This window comes from Phyllobates terribilis, unplaced genomic scaffold (assembly GCF_046119375.1).
Source record: "Phyllobates terribilis strain yellow unplaced genomic scaffold, ASM4611937v1 Scaffold_8__6_contigs__length_399053987, whole genome shotgun sequence".
Classification (NCBI taxonomy): Eukaryota; Metazoa; Chordata; class Amphibia; order Anura; family Dendrobatidae; genus Phyllobates; species Phyllobates terribilis.
In genome coordinates this window covers 244,799,340-244,821,605 of record NW_027362768.1, presented here as the reverse complement: position 1 = coordinate 244,821,605, position 22,266 = coordinate 244,799,340, and the positions used below count along the sequence as shown (strand labels likewise).

General features: G+C 51.7%; 1 protein-coding gene across 1 annotated transcript in view; it reads right to left on the bottom strand.

Annotated features, from left to right (window-relative positions):
* The window catches only part of RGS21 (regulator of G protein signaling 21), a 398,016-nt gene that overhangs the window by 318,583 nt on the left and 57,167 nt on the right, over window positions 1-22,266 (bottom strand). The window contains exon 2 of the mRNA XM_073644098.1: window positions 21,857-21,944. Coding sequence (XP_073500199.1) covers window positions 21,857-21,899 — 43 coding nt within the window. The 5' untranslated portion in view covers window positions 21,900-21,944. The remainder of the gene's footprint in view (window positions 1-21,856; window positions 21,945-22,266) is intronic.

Sequence of the window (22,266 nt, the reverse complement as noted above, 5' to 3'; positions counted from 1 at the left end):
TTATTCCTGCTCTGCATTTGTGTGTATCCTTACCCCGTAAGATCTATTTTCTTAACTTTGTTATGTGATTTTATCTTATCTATGAAATAAAGTGTCTTTTATATATTAATATGGATTTATATTTGATTTGGGAAAATACTCCAATTTTGTAGGCTGTATATTGAACTTGGGAGTACCCTGACCACAGTTATGTTACATATCCATACAGTTCGGTCTGTCTATTTATAAAGCTAACAGGTGGTGAGATTGGTAATGTACGGGTGACAGACCCGATACCCATTGTGATTCCCCCAGTGAGTGAGATGCTGATTTGGTGTAGGGCAGCAATAGGTCTCAAGGGACAGAACTACCAGCTGGTAGTGGAGCCCATTAGCTCAGAACACAGACCTACACTCTTAACTGCTAGAGGGGTAGTTGAAGTACGCAATGGGAGGGTGCCCGTACGACTCCTAAATTGTGGGGAGGAGGAAGTCAAATTGCCAAGGTATGCCACTGTTGCTAGATTGTATACTGTGAATGATGATGCCATACACACAGTGGAATCCTTGACCCCACCAGATGCAGTGGAGGACAACGACTCCGAAGCTCAGCTGGAGGATTGGTGTCAACAGCTCCATGTTGGGACTGACGCCACTCCTGTCCATCAGAAACATGGTGTTTACAGAGTGGTTCAGGAATATGAAAGGTGTTTAGTAAACACCCACTTGACTTTGGAAGGGTTAAAGGGGTACAACACCACATACCCACCGGTAGCCATCCACCCATTAAGGAGCTTTACCAACCCATACCACCAGCACATTATCAGAAAGCCAAGGAAATGTCGCGTGACATGAAAAAGGCAGGGATAGTAAGGGATAGCTGTAGCCCCTGGGCAGCTCCCCTGGTCCTGGTCAGGAAAAAGGACGGTAGCATGAGGATGTGTGTAGATTATAGACAGATTAATCGCATAGCACATAAAGATGCATACCCTTTGCCCCGTATAGAGGAATCCCTGGCTGCACTAAAATCTGCCAATTACTTCTCTACACTGGAACTCACTAGCGGGTACTGGCAAGTCTCTGTTGCTGAGGAAGACAGGGAGAAGACGGCCTTCACCACCCCGATGGGACTGTGCGAGTTCAACAGTATGCCGTTTGGACTCTGCAATGCACCCGGAATGTTCCAGAGGCTGATGGAGTGTTGCTTGGGACATCGGAACTTCAAGACAGTGCTGCTGTACCTGGATGACGTTATCGTGTACTCGAGGACATATGAGGACCATCTGAAGCACCTGGCGGAGGTATTTGAAGCATTGTCCCGGTATGGGATGAAACTAAAGCCTTCTAAATGCCACTTGCTCAAGTCGAAGGTTCAGTACCTGGCGCACGTAGTCAGCTCATAGCGATTAGCGCAAGACCCGGAGAAGGTCACTGCCATCCAGAAGTGGCCTGAGCCGAGAAGCATCAAAGAAGTACGGCAATTCCTGAGACTGGTCGGGTACTACAGGAGGTTCATAAAGGACTATACCAAAAAGGTAGCACCTCTACAAGACCTCCTGGTAGGATAGTCCAAAAGAGGAAAGAGTCCCCCATTCCAGTGGGGCAAAGAACAGGCTGAATCCTTTGCAGTAATGAAGAAAAACCTGACTGGTGAAGAAATCCTGGCTTACCCTGACTACAGCCAGCCTTTCCTGCTGTACACTGACACCAGCAATGTGGGACTGGGAGCTGTGTTGTCCCAGAAACAAAATGGAAGAGAGAAGGTGTATGCCAGCAGGAAGCTACGCCCTACCGAGAGGAACCCGGAGAACTACAGTTCCTTCAAGCTGGAGTTCCTGGCCTTGGTCTGGGCTATCACTGAAAGGTTCAAGCATTACCTAGCCTCAACGAAATTCACAGCCTTTACTGACAACAATCCCTTGACACACCTGGAGACAGCCAGGTTGGGAGCCATGGAACAGCGTTGGGTGGCCAGACTGTCAAATTATCAGTTCACCATCAAGTACCGGGCAGGTCACAAGAACACCAATGCGGATGCCCTGTCAAGGATGCCTCACCAGTCAGACACCGAGGATGAAGTGGATGATTTAGAGGAAGTTGAGTTACCTGCTTTCCACCGAAGCGGAATGGTCCGTGAGCAACACGTCACCAGAAGACGTCAGGGAAGGACGCTGAATCCTCTACCCCACCACAGTTGGAAGGAGACTCAAGACAGTGACCCGGTTGTCAGCCTCATAAAAAGACTGATCACCCAGGAAGGTTCTCACCTGGAGAAGGATGTTCCTCCACAAGCCAAGCAACTGTGGAATGAAAGAAGCCGGCTGTTCATCTACAGAGAGAAGCTGTGCAGAAGATATGTCAACCCCAAGACCCATGAAATGGTGTGGCAGATTGTTGTACCCAGGACGGATATCCAGATGGTGTTGGAAGCCTACCACGATCAAGCAGGTCACTTTGGCTGGAAGAAGCTGGAAACCCTGCTGAAGGACAGGTTCTACTGGGTTAGAATGCGGAGCTCCATAGAGAGGTGGTGCCGGAATTGTGGGCCCTGTAGCCTCAGAAGAAAAGACTACGGCAGCCAGAAAGCATCCTTGCAGTCCATCAAGACAACCCAGCCCCTGGAGATCGTCACTCTGGATCACGTCAAGCTGTCACCCAGCAGGTCAGGCTACTCCTATGCCCTGACCATGGTGGATCACTATTCCCGGTTCCTGGTGGTAGCCCCTGTCAAGGACCTGACAGCAGAGACTGCAGCAAGAACGTTCCAAGCATACTTCGGCAGACCCCATGGATACCCGGACAAAGTGCTGACGGATCAAGGCCCTGCCTTTGAAGCCGAGCTGTTTAAATAATTCTGCCACCTGTACGGATGCAAAAAGATCCGAACTACGCCGTACCACCCTCAGACCAATGGTTTGTGTGAGAAAATGAACAACATCGTCATAGACCTGCTGAAAACCTTACCCTTGGAAGAAAGAAATCAGTGGCCAGACAAACTACCTGACCTGGTAGATCTGTACAATCACATACCTGTGAGTTTTACAAATTGTACCCCAGCGTACCTCATGAGAGCAAGACCCGGAAAATTGCCCATGGACCTGGAACTCGGAGTGGTAGAACCTGAAGCAGATACAGTATGTCCACTGAAGACTGGGATACAAATCGGCAAGAGCAGTACAGGAGAGTACAGGCCTGTGTCGAAGACAGTCTGAACAGAGTAAGGGAAAGACAGGAAGAACAGTACAATAAACATGTACCAGCAGAACCCTTGGCACCTGGAGAGATAGTGCTAAAGTGGAAGAGAAGAAGTCACAAGCTCAATGACCAGTGGGAAAGAGAGCCCTACACAGTGCTGAACTCCAAATTTGACAACAGTAAAACCTGCCTGATTAGCAAAGATGGAGGTAAAACAACTGCAACAGTCTCAAGAGACCATCTGAAAGTGTGCCCAAGTCTACTGAAGACAAAGGAAGAGGAAGTACCTCCTATAGCACCAGAAGAACCCAAGAAGACGTGCTTCACACAGTTCTAGGAGATTTCCCTGCGGACTGGCCTCAACTTGATGGAGCAGTGATTATACCCGTAATACACTTCTATCAGCCACAAGTAAAACCTGTGAGCGCTCTGGAAGAACCTGCTTAAGAACAGGAAGACTCGCCAGTAAGAGAAGGATCACCCGTTGAAACAGAGCCTGAAGGCCCAGTGGACAGTGTACTTGCCAGTCCCATAGAGAGATTAAGGCAGTTCTATAATCTACCAGCACGTACACCTGCTAGATTAACAGAAAGGGTACACACAGACACTAGTGACACCCCAGTGCTACGAAGGTCCACACGCAGCACACAAGGACAAATCCCTGCCCGGTTTAGGGAATAAGAATGAAGTGTCTACCATGTAAATAGTTACCCAGTTGGGTATTGCCTATTATTTATTGTATAAACTGTCAATAATATGTGTGACTTTAGTTACCCGTCAGGGTACAGAGACTTGTAGGCTGTGGACTGTGAGCAGCCAAAACTGTCCTGTAAATATTTGCACTTATCAAAGTGCCCCCTTTATTTGACCACAGAACAAAAACCCGTTTGGCGTGGCCGAAGACGTGGTCCAGCACCTGGATCACTTATGCCCTGTAGCCACGCCCAGGGCCTACGTTGAGGGTTTTCAGGCGGGTCCCTCATGTTTCTCCCTGTTACACTTTCATCGGTGAAATGGACATCTGGTTACGGGACATACTGTAACTTAAATGTTGTTATAATTATTATTGTTGTTAACCTGTTTTGCAAAGTGCTTCAGTCCGGGAGTACTGAATTGTACTAGGGTGGAATGTGGCACCCTGCTGTTCACAGGTACCACAGGACCCAGGGTGCATGGATGGACTTCTCCACAAGAGGCCCTCACTACATACAAACACCTCCACCCTTCCACCTCACACCAGCAGAGGGAGCCCGTTAGGGATATATATATGAAGGGTGGAGCCAGGCAGTTCAGTTAGTTGTTGGAGAGCGTGCTGATGCTGAGAGCAGCGAAGACGCAGCTCGTCTGCTGCTGTGTCCTGAGGGCCCCGAGTGAGGCCGAAGGCAAGAGGAGGAGAGGAGAGAGGAGTTGAAGGGGCAGAGGAGAATCCTAGGCTCACCCTGAAGATACAAACCGGACACCGTGTCTGCGCCTACAGGGTCCTTTATACCCAGTAGGGACCACCGGCATTCCAGGAGGACTACAAATCCCTGGCAGACCTGAAGCTAGACCCATTACAGGACCAGGAACCATGAGGGCCCCAGCGACCAGGGATAGTGGTTGCCAGCAGAAGGTCCTACTACCGAGCGACAGGTGAAGGAACAGCACGACACATAAGCTAGGCCCAGTTGAAGGCTGTCCAGGAGCATACAGAGAGGTAGACATGAACCAGGAGGCCTTACACCCACTCACTGGGGAGAAGTCCTGAAGTGCACCCATCCTACTGAGTACCCTGGACCGTATCTGACATCCGCACCAGTAAAGGTATTGAAGCGAATCCCCTGTCTCTGTCAATTACTCCTGCTGCGCCATCCCGCCTGCACTACAAGTCCCAGCATCACCACCCACCAAACTCCACACTGCCCTGGGGGCCCGCTCCACCTGTGGGGAGCAGAAACACCTCAGCTGCCATCTCATCACCCCCCGGAGGTCTGCAGCAGCGCTGGTAAACCTTACCAGGTACCACAGGTGGCGTCACAAACTATTTACTTTATTTTTATTTTCCAAGTTATAATCCTCTTTTTGGTTGACTGCCCTGGGCCACGGGCCGGGCCAGCCACTGTGACATACCCCCCCAGCATCCATAGGCCCGGCTGCCGAGTACCCCATTGTCCTGGGGGGGCGTCAATAGCCTCAGTCACCTGATGACGCCAGTCTAGCTGAAACATATTGGAGAGGCTATGAGCTATATTTAGCAGCTTTTGTGGCCTTATATTCAATGCTAAGTATACTTAACCTCACAGCCTAATGCAAATTCATGGACTGCAGCCATGATATAGCTAGTACAATTATCCTTAAAATGTAATGTTAGTGGCAGATGGGGTATTGATCTCTAAAATATAGAGTACCATCAATATAGGAATATACTAATTTAAGATCACATTAGGTTTTTAATTTACACTTATCTACATTATTTAAAATAATAAAAGTTAAGCTTTTCACAATCGGTAAAATAGGGGTTATTTACCCTCCTGGGTAACTTGTTAATAAGAATTGTTCATCCCTAAAGGGTTTGTTTAACACTTGTATTTTGTTAAATCTACACTATGTGCACAGGCTCTAAGAAGCAGCAACATTCCTCTGCATAATTACAAATGGCTTGCTTATTGTCAATTACTGATTGGTTCTGCAAATTCATGTGACCATTAACAATAGACATGCCATTTCCAATTCATTTCTAATAATGCTGTGGAATGCTGCTGTGTTTTGTAAGAATCAGCTTTTTAGCAGCTGCATATCAGAGCTGGACCTCAGCCTCAAACCAGATTAACAGAACCATGTGTTGTAAACCATTTCAGTCAAAGACTCACTGACATGCTTTGCATCCCCGTGCAACTGAATGAATTTGGCACATCTTACCACTGCCATAAGTTTTACTCCAGCCAGTGCCTGGCATACATGTTATACCACAAATTTGTGGCATAAATTATGATGAATTTGCCGGATGGACCTGACCTTGCCGTGTTTCATCCATCTCTGCCCATTTTAAAAAAAAAGTGGGCAGAATTTGCCAGCACTGGAATAAAAACAATAAAAGAAGGGCAAAAAATTAGCAAATTTATTTGGGGCTTTATGCCATAATTTTGTTGAAAACTGTTTGATGAATCGGGTCCATCAGTGTTGGATACACGGCATGAATTGACATTGTAGCACCCTGAGGATTCGGCTGCTACAGGGGTATTGCACCTCAACCCAGAGGTGTGATATTCCACTCCCGGGTAAGGAAGGAGTGTGGAACTGAGCTCAGATAGACTGCATGCACTACATACATCCCATTCCAGAGGAGCAGGCCGACGGTACTCCCACTTAGAAATGTGCAGGTACAACCGAGCCTGTTCCTGGCTGGAGTGGGAGGGGGGTTGGTACATCCCATGTAGTGTAGGGGCAGATAGGGGGAGCAGTCTGGGTAGTGATAGGAGCTCATTGGGTGCTGGTCACCTGAGCTCACACATAGAGGGATATATAAGGAGGGCACCAACTAAGATCAGGGTCAGACGCTGAGAACAAGTCAGTTGGAGAGGAGAGAGAAGGAAACAGCAGCCCTGGAGAGAGAGAGAGGAGAAAGAAAGAGAAAGACCCAGAGGGGGAAGACTGAAGGGACCCAAGAACCCAAATTAGAGCACCGGGTGAGGAGTCAGCACAAGGGTACCGGAACCCAAGCTGGTGGGGGCAAAAACATCCCTAGCCAGAGACCGGAGGCTGTGGGCAGCATCTGCCACGGCCACCCACTACATCCACCCTGAAGGCATACCACATGGAGGGTCAGGGAACCTAAGGCCAAGGGTTGCCCAACAGAAGGCCCGAGGGAGCTGGACCTAGGTGGATCACTGGTGGGGACGGCTGAAGAAAGGACAGAGGGAGAGCTCAGGGCCACGCTCCGGACTTGTTTGGGGGTTGGCCGGATCCAGGACCTGGTGGACGCAGCACGGCTCGGGTGGTCACTAACAGCTGGAGTGACCGAAACATCAGCAGTAAGTAAACTCCCTTAACTGCACAACCCGAGTCTGTCTTCATTGCCGGCTGCACCGCACCACCACAACCCCCATCCTCTGCGCCTGTCCCCTCTGAGGCTATACCCCTCCCGTTGGGGGTTATCCCACCAAGCTGCACATCCACCATCAGCCTCAGCGGACCCTGCTGCAGCGGCGGCCACAGTGACCGCATTACAACGGGTGGCGTAGTCGACACAAAAGAACTCTTATAACATCAGTAAGGACTGCCACATAACACTTAGCTTGACGCCCTGGGCACGGGACCGGGTCACAGCCGCTCGGAGACTACAACCCCCCCATCTGATCCGGTGCCGGGTATTCCCCTCAAAAAGGAATATGTCCCAGGGGGCGCGTCAACTTTGGCGTAGTCGGCAGGATTACGTGCCCGCAACACCCGGGTACTGCGTGCCTGAAGAAAAGTGCAAGTTTACCTCAGAAAGAAGTCTCCCGCCGGTTCCGGAGGGTCCACGCCATCGGACTCCATCACCAGTCGTTTCCCGCCGATTGTCCGCCATTTCCAGCTTGTTCCCGCCATCTGCAGAGTTTCCCGCCACTGGGCGACGCTTCCCGCCAAAACCGCAGATTTCCCGCCTTGGAAGAGCAGCGGACGCCATTATGGGCGTGCCAAAGGAGGGCAGGAGGCCACCTCCCATCGTGGGCCAGGACAGAAAATGGCGCCAAAAGTGGAAACCGCCCCCACCAACAGAGACTGTGATGCTGGAGGTGTCTGTCAGCGTGAAAGAACTCCCCCTGGAGCTGACAGTCACCGAGTTGCCCCGGGACCGCCCTCGAAGTGGGAGGAGACGAAAAAAAAGAGAAAAGATGGGTGTCGCTTGGAGCAGTCTAGAACGAGCGCACCCGGAGGCAAGGTGTCCAGAGCGAGAGCACCCGGAGTCGAGGAGAGGAAGAGTAGACCCGGGAATGGAGCGGCAGCAGCGCAGCACCGGCCCGCTGGCCAGGAGCCTGCAAAAAGAAGAAAGAGGAGAGCAGAGCAGCACCGACCCGATGGTCAGGAGCCTGCTGGAGTCAACAACCCCGCTAGGCTTAGCGGAGATCCTGGCGCAGCTTCCCCGAGATCGGGAGTGCGCGCGGAGTGCCCTGGAGGGCCTCGCGGGAAGGATGGCCCGAGTGCAGAGGGAGATCCTGGCGGAGTGGGGCCGGGAGATGGCCCAGCAAGCTGGAACCCGTCCACGGAACCCGCTCCCTTGGCAGAAGACACCGATTGCCTCTGCGGATGACGCGGGAGGACCCAAGGCCGGAGACGGCGCAGAAGAGGGAGCGAGACGCATGGCAGCAGGTAAGGGGGACGCCTATACCCCATACCGGAAGACCGCTTATCTGCCCCAGCTCCCCGTCGCAGAACCCGAAGGTCCCCCGGCCGTACCCGAGACCGCCATGACACCGCCACCGACTAGGCCCCGACCGGAAGCCGCCGTCGCGACCCCGGTGACGTCACGCGTCGTGACCCGGAGCGTGGCGAAGGAAGAGGAGCCTCCGGCCTGGTCGCAGGGCCTAGCGTTTCCGGGCGCCGCATCCCCAGCAGAGCCATCTACCTCCGCGGAGCCTCCGGCCTGGTCGCAAGGCCAGGTAGCCCAGGGCGCCGCCGTGTTAACAGTTCCATTTACCTTCCAGATGCCCCCGGCCTGGCCGCAAGGCCTGGGTAACCTGGGCGCCCCCACCATCGCGCCCGCACCCGAAACACCAAGGGTGCCATATCTGGGAGAGGACCCCTTCAGCCAGCTGGCGTGGCCGGACGGGCGGCCTTTCATCTGGCCCGAAGAATTCTTGGAACTGGAGCGACAAAAGAAGTTAGGTCCCCTGTGTGAGCCCCTGATCCCGGCTCCAAAGCCCGTGACTCGGGTCTCGCCTCCACTAGAAGAAGCCCAATTCGTGTGGGACCCCACGGGAGAAGATTTGATGGGGTTCACCGGAGAGACTCGGGCAGCTGCAGCTGAACGCACAGAGTGTTGCCGTCAACAGCTGGCAGAGTTTCAGAGAGAACGGGAGGAGAGGCGGGTCAGAGAGCAATGGGCCCAGACCCGCAGCGCGGAGCAAAAGAGTCGGACCAGAAGGGACCCCTATGCAGCAAATCGTCCCCGTACCATCGGGACGGTAATAAAGTTTAATGCGCAGCATGGGTGGGGCTTCATAAAGGACCGGAACACCATGGGTGACGTCTTCGTTACCCGACGGGACGTCGAGTCCCACCTGCCAGAGGGTCACAAAGGCCGTGACCTCTACGTCGGTGACGAGGTAACGTTCACCCGGCACAAGTGTGCCAAGGGACCTTACGCCCTCCACGTGCATCGCCTGACAGAGGAGGAGTTGCGGTGTAGGGAGGAGGAGCCAGAAGACCCGGACGGGTTCAAGGCTAGAAGGTACTATGACTGAGATAGTACAAAGGACTGTATATAGTTACCTGTCGGGGTACCCAAGTAACCGTGGCTGCTTTAAAGTTTAGTCCCCGTTGGGACCAGTGAACAGTTTAACCCGTGTGTCCCCTACCCAAACCAGGCTGAGGACTGTGAGCAGCCATCCCTTTCCCTTTAATTGGCCGGGGACTGAGAACGGCCAAATTCCCCTGTATATAGTTGCGCTTCCTAAAGCGCCCCCTACCGGTTTTATAGGAGAAACCATTTTTCTAGAAAGACTGTCGCACTTTTCCCGGACACACGTTGCACAGTGTCCGGAGGAGGAACCTGAAACCAGAGACCAGAGAAGTCTACGAGAATGTTTTATATGAAAGTTTTATATGATGTTTTATATGTTTATGTTTATAAAATTTTGTATGTTTTGGTGTTTTGTCTTACAGCCCGAGGACGTGCTGTGATTTACCAGGGGGGAATGTAGCACCCTGAGGATTCGGCTGCTACAGGGGTATTGCACCTCAACCCAGAGGTGTGATATTCCACTCCCGGGTAAGGAAGGAGTGTGGAACTGAGCTCAGATAGACTGCATGCACTACATACATCCCATTCCAGAGGAGCAGGCCGACGGTACTCCCACTTAGAAATGTGCAGGTACAACCGAGCCTGTTCCTGGCTGGAGTGGGAGGGGGGTTGGTACATCCCATGTAGTGTAGGGGCAGATAGGGGGAGCAGTCTGGGTAGTGATAGGAGCTCATTGGGTGCTGGTCACCTGAGCTCACACATAGAGGGATATATAAGGAGGGCACCAACTAAGATCAGGGTCAGACGCTGAGAACAAGTCAGTTGGAGAGGAGAGAGAAGGAAACAGCAGCCCTGGAGAGAGAGAGAGGAGAAAGAAAGAGAAAGACCCAGAGGGGGAAGACTGAAGGGACCCAAGAACCCAAATTAGAGCACCGGGTGAGGAGTCAGCACAAGGGTACCGGAACCCAAGCTGGTGGGGGCAAAAACATCCCTAGCCAGAGACCGGAGGCTGTGGGCAGCATCTGCCACGGCCACCCACTACATCCACCCTGAAGGCATACCACATGGAGGGTCAGGGAACCTAAGGCCAAGGGTTGCCCAACAGAAGGCCCGAGGGAGCTGGACCTAGGTGGATCACTGGTGGGGACGGCTGAAGAAAGGACAGAGGGAGAGCTCAGGGCCACGCTCCGGACTTGTTTGGGGGTTGGCCGGATCCAGGACCTGGTGGACGCAGCACGGCTCGGGTGGTCACTAACAGCTGGAGTGACCGAAACATCAGCAGTAAGTAAACTCCCTTAACTGCACAACCCGAGTCTGTCTTCATTGCCGGCTGCACCGCACCACCACAACCCCCATCCTCTGCGCCTGTCCCCTCTGAGGCTATACCCCTCCCGTTGGGGGTTATCCCACCAAGCTGCACATCCACCATCAGCCTCAGCGGACCCTGCTGCAGCGGCGGCCACAGTGACCGCATTACAACGGGTGGCGTAGTCGACACAAAAGAACTCTTATAACATCAGTAAGGACTGCCACATAACACTTAGCTTGACGCCCTGGGCACGGGACCGGGTCACAGCCGCTCGGAGACTACAACCCCCCCATCTGATCCGGTGCCGGGTATTCCCCTCAAAAAGGAATATGTCCCAGGGGGCGCGTCAACATGAAGTGCAAGTTTTGCATTCCACAGCATTTCAAGCTGTTGACAATTCTTTGTGTGACATTTGTTAGAGATTGCATGGTAAAATTTTCAAAATTCATGATATATGCTCTGATTGTGACACATTTTGATTTTGCTGTGATTGTGACACATTTTGATTTTGCTGCCGATACACTGTGGATTCACTGCAGAAAATTCACTACATGTGCAGGTACCCTTAATTGTTGATTGGCATAGGCACTTGTTATCCTATTGATTCCAAGATGTCCATTTTCCTCTATCAGTGGTGTATTCCTGCTATCTCTGTTCACTCAGTACTGCATAATAGGGGTTAAACCACCAGGCCTGCCTGCTGGGACATGTGCCTGCACTCTTAACCAACTTTACTGTACAGATTTAACTACCTCCAACAATTTAAGCCCCCGTCTCACATAGCGAGATCGCTAGCGAGATCGCTGCTGTGTCACGGTTTTGGTGACGCAACAGCGACCTCACCAGCGATGTCACTATGTGTGACACTTTGCAACGATCAGGCCCCTGCTGTGAGGTCGCTGATCGCTGCAAAGTGTCCTGGACCATTTTTTGGGTCGTTGCTCTCCCGCTGGTCAGCACACATCGCTGTGTGTGACCAGCGGGAGCAGCGATCAGGCTGGTAACCATGATAAACATTGGTTACTAGGGGCACACGCGCACCTAGTAACCCGTTGTTTATCATGGTTACGAGCCTGCTAAAGTGAGCGGTAACCTCCCGCTCACTGTAGCAGGCTCGTAACCATGATAAACAGCGGGTTACTAGGTGCGCGTGTGCCCCTAGTAACCCGATGTTTACCATAGTTACCAGCCTGCTCCTGCTTCAGCAGGCTCGTAACCAGGAGCAGGACATCGTGGAAAGATTCTTTCCACGATGTCACTGCTCCCCTGATCGTTGGTGAGCCTGCCTGTTTGACAGCTCACCAGCGACCACATAGCGACGCAGCAACGATCCCTGACAGGTCGTATCGCTGTCGGGATCGTTGCAGCGTCGCTCAGTGTGACGGGGCCTTTACTTGCCATTTCAACCTGATCATCAGATCTATATCTATCATATCTAACCTGCAGATAGAGGGTCCTAATTATTCTACTTTAAAGGGCAACAATTTTTTTTAAATGCCCTGTTATCTCTACATGTAAATATAATGATAGCAGTGTAGACTCCAGAACAAACCACTGATAACTGAATGTGTTACAGCAGAACTTATTCTAAGCTTTATAGTTCTACAAAGGGTCATTTTACACAGACCGACCGGTGGCATGTGTAGCACCCTGAGGATTCGGCTGCTACAGGAGTATTGCACCTCAACCCAGAGGTGTGATATTCCACTCCCGGGTAAGGATGGAGTGTGGAACTGAGCTCGGTAGGCTGCATGCACTACACACATCCCATTTCCGAGGAACAGGCCGACGGTACTCCCACTTAGAAATGTGCAGGTACGACCGAGTCTGTTCCTGGCTGGAGTGGGAGGGGGGTGGTACATCCCAAGTAGTGTAGGGGCAGATAGGGGGAGCAGCCTGGGTAAAGATAGGAGCTCATTGGGTGCTGGTCACCTGAGCTCACACATAGAGGGATATATAAGGTGGGCACCAACTAGAATCAGGGTCAGATGCAGAGGATCAGATGCAGAGAGTCAGCTGCAGAGAACAAGTCAGGAGCAGAGGAGAGGAGAAAGACCAAGACCCAGAGTGAGAGAGGAGAAAAGAGAGAGACCCAGAGCACAGCAGAGAAGGACTCTGAGATCCCAACTAAAAGCACCGGGTGAAGAGTCGGCATCAGGGTACCGGAACCCAAGCTGGTGGGGGTAAAAACATTCCCCAGCCAGAGACCGGAGACCGTGGGCAGCGTCTGCCACGGTCACCCATCACATCCACCCCGAAGGCACACCACATGAAGGGTCAGGGAACCCAGGGCCAAGGGTGTCCCAACAGAAGGCCCGAGGGAGCTGGACCTAGGTGGATTACTGGTGGGGACGGCCAGAGAACGGGACAGAAAGAGAGCTCAGGGCCACGCTCCGGACTTGTTTGGGGGTTGGCTGGATCCAGGACCTGGTGGACGCAGCACGGCTCGGGTGGTCACTAGCAGCTGGAGTGACCAGTACAACATCTGCAGTAAGTAAACACCCTTAACTGCACAACCCGACTCTGTCTTCACTGCCGTCTGCACTACACCACCACAACCCCCATCCTCTGCGCCTGTCCCCTCTGAGGCTATACCCCTCCCGTTGGGGGTTATCCCACCAAGCTGCGCACCCACCATCAGCCTCAGCGGACCCTGCTGCAGCGGCGGCCACAGTGACCGCATCCCAACGGGTGGCGTAGTCGACACAAAAGAACTCTTAATAACATCTGTAGGACTGCCACATAACACTGAGCTTGACGCCCTGGGCACGGGACCGGGTCACAGCCGCTCGGAGACTACAACCCCCCCCCATCTGATCCAGTGCCGGGTATTCCCCTCAAAAAGGAATATGTCCCAGGGGGCGCGTCAACTTTGGCGTAGTCGGCAGGATTACGTGCCCGCAACACCCGGGTACTGCGTGCCTGAAGAAAAGTGCAAGTTTACCTCAGAAAGAAGTCTCCCGCCGGTTCCGGAGGGTCCACGCCATCGGACTCCATCACCAGTCGTTTCCCGCCGATTGTCCGCCATTTCCAACTTGTTCCCGCCATCTGCAGAGTTTCCCGCCACTGGGCGACGCTTCCCGCCAAAACCGCAGATTTCCCGCCTTGGAAGAGCAGCGGACGCCATTATGGGCGTGCCAAAGGAGGGCAAGAGGCCACCTCCCATCGTGGGCCAGGACAGAAAATGGCGCCAAAAGTGGAAACCGCCCCCACCAACAGAGACTGTGATGCTGGAGGTGTCTGTCAGCGTGAAAGAACTACCCCTGGAGCTGACAGTCACCGAGTTGCCCCGGGACCGCCCTCGAAGTGGGAGGGGACGAAAGAGAAGAGAAAAGATGGGTGCCGCTTGGAGCAGTCTGGAGCGAGCGCACCCGGAGGCAAGAGGTCTAACAAGGAGTAGCGGAGGAGCTTACCCGGAGATGGAGAGAAAGCAGAACAGCACCGGCCCGCTGGCCAGGAGTCTGCTAGAGACCGAGGAAGGAGAGCAGAGCAGCACCGACCCGATGGTCAGGAGCCTGCTAGAGTCCACAACCCCGCTAGGTCTAGCGGAGATCTTAGCGCAGCTCCCCCGAGACCGGGAGTGTGCACAGACTGCCCTGGAGGGCCTCGCACGGAGGATGGCCCGGGTACAGCGCGAGATACTGGCGGAGTGGAGCCGGGAGATGACCCAGCAAGCTGAGACCAGTCAACGGAGCACGCTACCCTGGAAGAGGAAGCAGACCGCCTCTGAGGATGGCGCGGGAGGACCCAAGGCCGGAGACGGCGCCGAGAAGGGAGCCGAACGCATGGAGGCAGGTAAAGGGGACGCCTATACCCCAAGCCGAGAAACCGCCCACCTGCCCCAGCTCCCCGTCGCAGAGCCCGAAAGTCCCCCTGCTGTGCCCGTAGCCGCCATGTCACCGCTATGGACTAGGCCCCGACCGGAAGCCGCCGCAGCGACCCCTGTGACGTCACGCGCCTCGACCCGGAGCGTGACAAAGCAGGAAATACTACCAGCCTGGTCGCAAGGCCAGGTAGCCCAGGGTGCCGCCGTCCTAACGGTGCCCTTCACCTTCCAGGTGCCCCAGGCCTGGCCGCAAGGCCTGGGCAACCCGGGCGCCACCACCACCGCGCCCGCGCCCGTAAAACCAAGGGTGCCACACCTGGGGGAGGACTTGTTCAGCCAGCTCACATGGCCGGACGGGCGGCCCTTCATCTGGCCCGAAGGATACCATGAGCTGGAGCGGCAACAAAGACTAGGGCCCTTGTGTGAGCCCCTGATCCCGGCTCCGAAGCCCGTGACTCGGGTCTCGCCTCCTTTAGAAGAAGCCCAATTCGAGTGGGACCCCACGGGAGAAGATTTGATGGGGTTCACCGGAGAAACTCGGGCAGTCGCCGCTGAGCGTACTGAGTGCTGTCGTCAGCAGCTAGCAGAGTTTGCCCGAGAACGGGAGGAGAGGCGGGTCAGAGAACAACAGGCCCAAATCCGGAGCGCGGAGCAGAAGAGCCGGACTAGGAGGAACCCCCGTGCAGCGCACTGTCCCCGCACCATCGGGACGGTGATAAAGTTCAACCCGCAGCATGGGTGGGGCTTTATTCGGGACCGTAACAACCGCGGTGACGTTTTTGTGACCCGCAGAGACGTCGAGTCCCACCTGCCGGAAGGTCACAAAGGCCGTGACCTCTACGTAGGAGACGAGGTCACTTTCACCCGGCACAAGTGTGCCAAAGGACCTTACGCCCTCCACGTACACCGCTTGACGGAGGAGGAGTTGCAGTACGGGGAGGAGGAGCAAGAGGACCCGGACGGGTCTGAAGCAACACCATATCACCAAGAAAAAGCAGGAGGGAGCCGTCGTTAAGGACGGGGGTAGAGACTGTATATAGTTGCCCGTAGGGGCACAGTGAACCATTGCTGCTAAAATAGTCCCCGTTGGGACCAGTGAACTGTTTACCCGTTAACCCCTTAATCCCACAGGCTGAGGACTGTGAGCAGCCATTCCCTTTCCCTCCTTACCTGGCCGAGGACTGAGAGCGGCCAACTTCCCCTGTATATAGTTGCGCTTCCTAAAGCGCCCCCTACCGGTTTTATAGGAAAACCAGTTTTTCTAAGAGACTGTCGCACTTTTCCCGGACACACGTTGCACAGTGTCCGGAGGAGGAACCTGAAACAAGAGACGACGAGAATGTTATATGAAAAGTTTTATATATATATAATGTTTTATATGTTTTTCTATGTTTATAAAAAAAATTTGTATGTTTTGGTGTTTATGTCTTACAGCCCGAGGACGTGCTGTGATTTACCAGGGGGGAATGTAGCACCCTGAGGATTCGGCTGCTACAGGAGTATTGCACCTCAACCCAGAGGTGTGATATTCCACTCCCGGGTAAGGATGGAGTGTGGAACTGAGCTCGGTAGGCTGCATGCACTACACACATCCCATTTCCGAGGAACAGGCCGACGGTACTCCCACTTAGAAATGTGCAGGTACGACCGAGTCTGTTCCTGGCTGGAGTGGGAGGGGGGTGGTACATCCCAAGTAGTGTAGGGGCAGATAGGGGGAGCAGCCTGGGTAAAGATAGGAGCTCATTGGGTGCTGGTCACCTGAGCTCACACATAGAGGGATATATAAGGTGGGCACCAACTAGAATCAGGGTCAGATGCAGAGGATCAGATGCAGAGAGTCAGCTGCAGAGAACAAGTCAGGAGCAGAGGAGAGGAGAAAGACCAAGACCCAGAGTGAGAGAGGAGAAAAGAGAGAGACCCAGAGCACAGCAGAGAAGGACTCTGAGATCCCAACTAAAAGCACCGGGTGAAGAGTCGGCATCAGGGTACCGGAACCCAAGCTGGTGGGGGTAAAAACATTCCCCAGCCAGAGACCGGAGACCGTGGGCAGCGTCTGCCACGGTCACCCATCACATCCACCCCGAAGGCACACCACATGAAGGGTCAGGGAACCCAGGGCCAAGGGTGTCCCAACAGAAGGCCCGAGGGAGCTGGACCTAGGTGGATTACTGGTGGGGACGGCCAGAGAACGGGACAGAAAGAGAGCTCAGGGCCACGCTCCGGACTTGTTTGGGGGTTGGCTGGATCCAGGACCTGGTGGACGCAGCACGGCTCGGGTGGTCACTAGCAGCTGGAGTGACCAGTACAACATCTGCAGTAAGTAAACACCCTTAACTGCACAACCCGACTCTGTCTTCACTGCCGTCTGCACTACACCACCACAACCCCCATCCTCTGCGCCTGTCCCCTCTGAGGCTATACCCCTCCCGTTGGGGGTTATCCCACCAAGCTGCGCACCCACCATCAGCCTCAGCGGACCCTGCTGCAGCGGCGGCCACAGTGACCGCATCCCAACGGGTGGCGTAGTCGACACAAAAGAACTCTTAATAACATCTGTAGGACTGCCACATAACACTGAGCTTGACGCCCTGGGCACGGGACCGGGTCACAGCCGCTCGGAGACTACAACCCCCCCCCATCTGATCCGGTGCCGGGTATTCCCCTCAAAAAGGAATATGTCCCAGGGGGCGCGTCACATGATACAGACCGACTGATGGCATGATTCAGCCACTGATCAGTAAATTTTCACAGATCGGCGGTCGTTTGAATACATGTTTATACAGGCAGGCAAAAGTAAACAATTTGCACTGAACAATCTATACTAGATCGCTCAGTGAACATAGGATGACAATGTTCTCGGCAGTGTGAGTCCTGTTTACTCAGGACGGTGCACCATCGAGAATGATGATATTTTATGCTGCATAAAAGATAATTTCACCCCATGAAAGAGTGTTTTGATCGATCATCTGGTGATCAGCAGCCTGTTTACAAGGTAATCGTGAAATTGTAAAGTGGCGCGGGGCGGTGACTGGATGTGTGAATGTATTACTGCTGTGGACATCTTCAGTTTCAGCTCTGCCACAATTTGTGCAAACCCCTTTGAACCCTCTATGAGGTAACCACACAAGTTTGTAAAAACAAAGCACTTTTTAATGACAATAAAACTTATATACAGAGGGTAGCAGGAAACAAGCTTGCTGTTTTCTTCTGCACAATACAGAGACACCTTCTTGGTGGTCATGGACGGTGGCACAATACTTGTGGTGAAAGTTACAGATAAACAGCTGGGCAAATTGGGTGTTCTTGGTACGGGACCACATTGGACAATATGTTTCTCTGTGGTCACTGCACTCTTGTGAAACAGTGTAAGCGAGCTGTCACTAGCTGCTACCTTACTGACGTGCCCCAGGATGGCTGACCCTGCCTTCCTTCACAGCTGGTCTTCAGGTTTGCTAACACCACTACTTCCTTTAGCTTTTCCAGTACTTAAGTGGCCCACACTTGCCTGCTATGAGGAACTGCCACCACTGTAGAAATATTGCTCCCTTTCCTTGTCTTGGCTGCCACACAGACATCCAATGATGATAACTTTCCTCTGAGGGTGTCCTTTCTAATCTCCTGCTTTCTAACAATTCATTCCTAACAAGGAACTAACACACAGGTCCCTAATCCAACTGTGGGCCAACCTTCAGTTAACCCTGTCACCACTGACTTACAGGAACTACAACCTCCAGGAGGATAAAACATGCAATACAGTACATTTTCATACATTTAAGACAACAGAGGTCTTCAGAGCGGTGGTACACCATCGTCTCCATGTTCACATCCCCCCTCTTTAAGGGTGGTCATCCGTGGCGCTCCAGAACCTATAACAAATGGGTTAATTCGTACACCATAAAACACTCAGGACTGAAGTCTTGCTGTCTCAAGATGGTTCTTCTTCATGGTCGCCGGCATCCTTCATGGCATTTGGTCCTTCTTGGTTAAGGACACCAGAATAATAGATAACACAGTCCCGCACAATGTCCACAGTTCTTGAAACTCACTGGACCCGGTCCGTCTTGGTAAGGACCCTGGAACATATAAGAGAGTCCATAAAAATCACAGTCCCTTTCACTGAGGGTATCAGACCCTCACGGTTGCACAAGTCCAGCAGAAAATGGTGCAACAGGCGCAACAAAATAAAAGCAAAAATAAAAGTTCAGCCTATTCGGCTCTTGCTGGGCTATCTTCGGCCACAAGGGTTTCCAGGAACAGTCCCTCCATTTTTCAGTACACACACTGGCCTTCACAGGGCCACAAAGATACAAACAGTCCTTCACAACTAAGGCACTTTGCCTTAAACTTTAAGCCTTATCTTCTCCCCTGAGACCCGATTGGTCTCCAGCCTTCTTTTGGGTGAGGAGTTCTTGGAACTCAAGCCCTAACAAACATGACCTACTTTGGCCAAACAGCAACACAGGCCATTGAAGATGTATCCTCGTCTTAGCCCCTAGGAGTTTTTCTTCAGGCCTACATAATGGCTCTTCCACGTGTTTCGGAGAAGGTCTCCTTCACCACCAGGGCCCTCTTGAATATAACCTCCTTACCCAGTGGCAGCGGGTGCCAGGACATCAAGAGAGGTCCTCCTCATCGGATGGCAGTGGCTGCTTGGAAGGACTCTCTCTGTTGGCCGACTTCGTACTTTGGGCCCCATCGGGTGGTGGACCGGTGGTGTTCTCCATTGTGGCCGCTGCGGTATAGGGTGCCGCGGTGGCTCTGGGGGTCGTTGTGCTGGTTGTGGGGGTATTTTTAGGTGCTGGACTTGCTTTGCTGGTCACCGTAGCACCCCAGGGTGGTGGTGGGGCTGCTGCTTCGGCTGTCCTCCCGCTGTCCGGCATAGGGCTTCAACTCAACACCCACAGTTCCCGCAGAATCATGCCAGCCTCTGGCTGCGGAACTTCAGTCCATTTGACCAGTTCCTGGTCTGTCGGGCTCTTTATCTGTCCATCTCGTTTGTAGACTCTCTTCCACGGCCCTCACTCTGGGTGTAATGATGTGTGGGAGACCATCAGCTCCAGCCTTGACCATATCCCCCTGTACCATGAGGTCACCCATGTCCAGCTCTTCCATGGCCACCATCACCCTATGGAATGCCGAGCTTCGGGCTGCCATATTTTTGCATCTGACACCTCAATCCACCGCGCTTCCCTGACTCCTCGAGCTGCAGTGGTAAAATGGCACCAGTCCCTGACTCACCGAGTGCTTCCTGCTTTTTCGGCTCCACTTCTTCTGGAGCAGGTTTTCTGATGCATCACTCTCAGCGGCTATGCCTTTGGCCACGCTTCCTACGCTTCTCATTCTTCGCCCGATGGGCCGCACTTCATTCTGTATTGCACACCCTCCTCCGACACGCACCTTTCATCTTGGGCCGGGTCCTGGCTGCAGGGCATACCCTCTTCTGGGACGACACTCCAGTGGGCTGGGCACATTTTGCGCTACAATGTGCCATCCACTCTCATGAAAGGAAGATCTTCTTCTTCTCAGCTCACTAACCGTCGCAATCTTTAGACACATATTTTTGTCTGCCATCTTTGGCCATCTATTTTCAGGTGCTCTTTCGTCTGCGCCAGGGGTCTTCTCTGCCCCAGATTCTTCCTGCAGTGAAATCTCATCCTGCCAACTACGCTAACTGTAATGTGGCGCAGGGCGATCTTTCATGCCCTGGCATGCTACATGAAAACAGGGGTTCTGATGAGTTGTGTGTGCTTGTATTACTGGTGTGGACAATTTCAGGTTCAGCTCTGCCACAATTTGTGATACGCCAGACCCTTTTAAACCTACGATGAGGAAACTAGACAAGTTTGTATGAATAGAGTTCTCTTTACTGACAATAAAACTTACATACATAACGTAGCAGGAAATAAACTTGTTTTCTTCTGCAAAATACATAGGCACATTCTTGGTGATCAATGCAGAATACTTGTGATGAATGTTACAGATGAACAGAAGGATAAATTGGATAACTCCATCTTTCTGGTACAGGGCCATACAGGTTAATGTATTTCGCTGTGACCACTGCACCCAAACTGCACTCTAGGGCTCCATGGAACAATATGTTTCACTGTGTCTACTGAACTTTTATGAAACGGTATAAGGGAGCTCTCACTAGCTGCCACCTTACCAAGTGATGACAACTTTCCTCTGAGGGTGTCCTTTCTTGACTCCTGCTTACTAACAACTCACTCCTAACGAGGAACTAACACACAGGTCCCTAATGCTCCTCCCCAACTATAGGCCAGCCCTACAGTTAACCCTGTCACACCTGACTAACAGGAACTGTAGCCTCCAGGAGGATAGATCATGCAATACAGTACATTTTCATACATTTAATAAACAGGGGTCTTCAGATAGGTGCTGCGCCATCTTCTCCTCCTTCACAAAACAAATGTTTTTAACAAACATCTTGCAGTGTAAATGCCCTTAATACTAGAGCTTTGCTACTCACCAGAACTGTCACTCAAGGAAAATTACCTGCCCCACCAGAAACCAGGAAGTGAGGAGACTACAGAGTTGTGAGCTATTCAAGAGACAAGTTGAGAATAAGCCTTTTAACCGCAATATAAATAAGAAAGAAATCTCGAGTACGAATTTCCGATATTGCAGATATTTTCCGCACATAAATTGATATGTGATGCAGATTTCAAATCCTCAGTATGTCAATTCTTTTTGTTGAATTCATTGTAGATTTACCCATGCCATGCACAGTCTAAAGTCTGTGACAATTCTGCATCATGATCCATGACAAAAAAAATGAGTTTTGCACCAAAATTCCACCACATATACAGATACCCTTGGAGATAGACTAACAAAAAATAATAATTAGTTAGCCAAGGTGTAAATTCTATCTGGACCACAAGGCTAAAATTTACACAGGTCAAGAGAAGGTTAACTACATTTAATAGTAGCAGACTGAAATAATATGTTTTAGTAGGTAATGTATAGCACAATGTTTAGAAAATGGAACTATAATAAACTGTAACCAAACCTAGACAAGAAAATATTCCTTTCTTGACACCATGGTACGATGGTGTAGAAATGCCAATAACTTTTGGATTTAAAAAGTTAATCATTATCTTGTTTCTTACCTTTATTGGCCAAAAGTTTTTCCATGGAGTCATAGCATTCCATTCTATCACTAAATATAATAAGTACCTATCCCTTCTGTCTGTTTTTCTGTAAATTGAAAAACATTAATTAGGAAATGGTATTGTGAGAAATTATAGCATTATTAAACCTAAATATTTTTAAACTAAATATATTTTCTATTTTTTACTTACTGTAAACCCAGAGACTGAACCATGTTCTTCCATTAAATCTTATTTTCTAAAAATACAAAATCTTATTTTCTAATCATATATGTATTTTTTTTTTTTATAAATTGATGGGTTAGCTGTCTCTTTCTGTGATCAACCGCTTTACTTTGTTAACAGCAGTTCAGAGATTTGTTTTATAGCAGTCACATTGCTTGTGATGATAATGTGATGCTGTGATACTC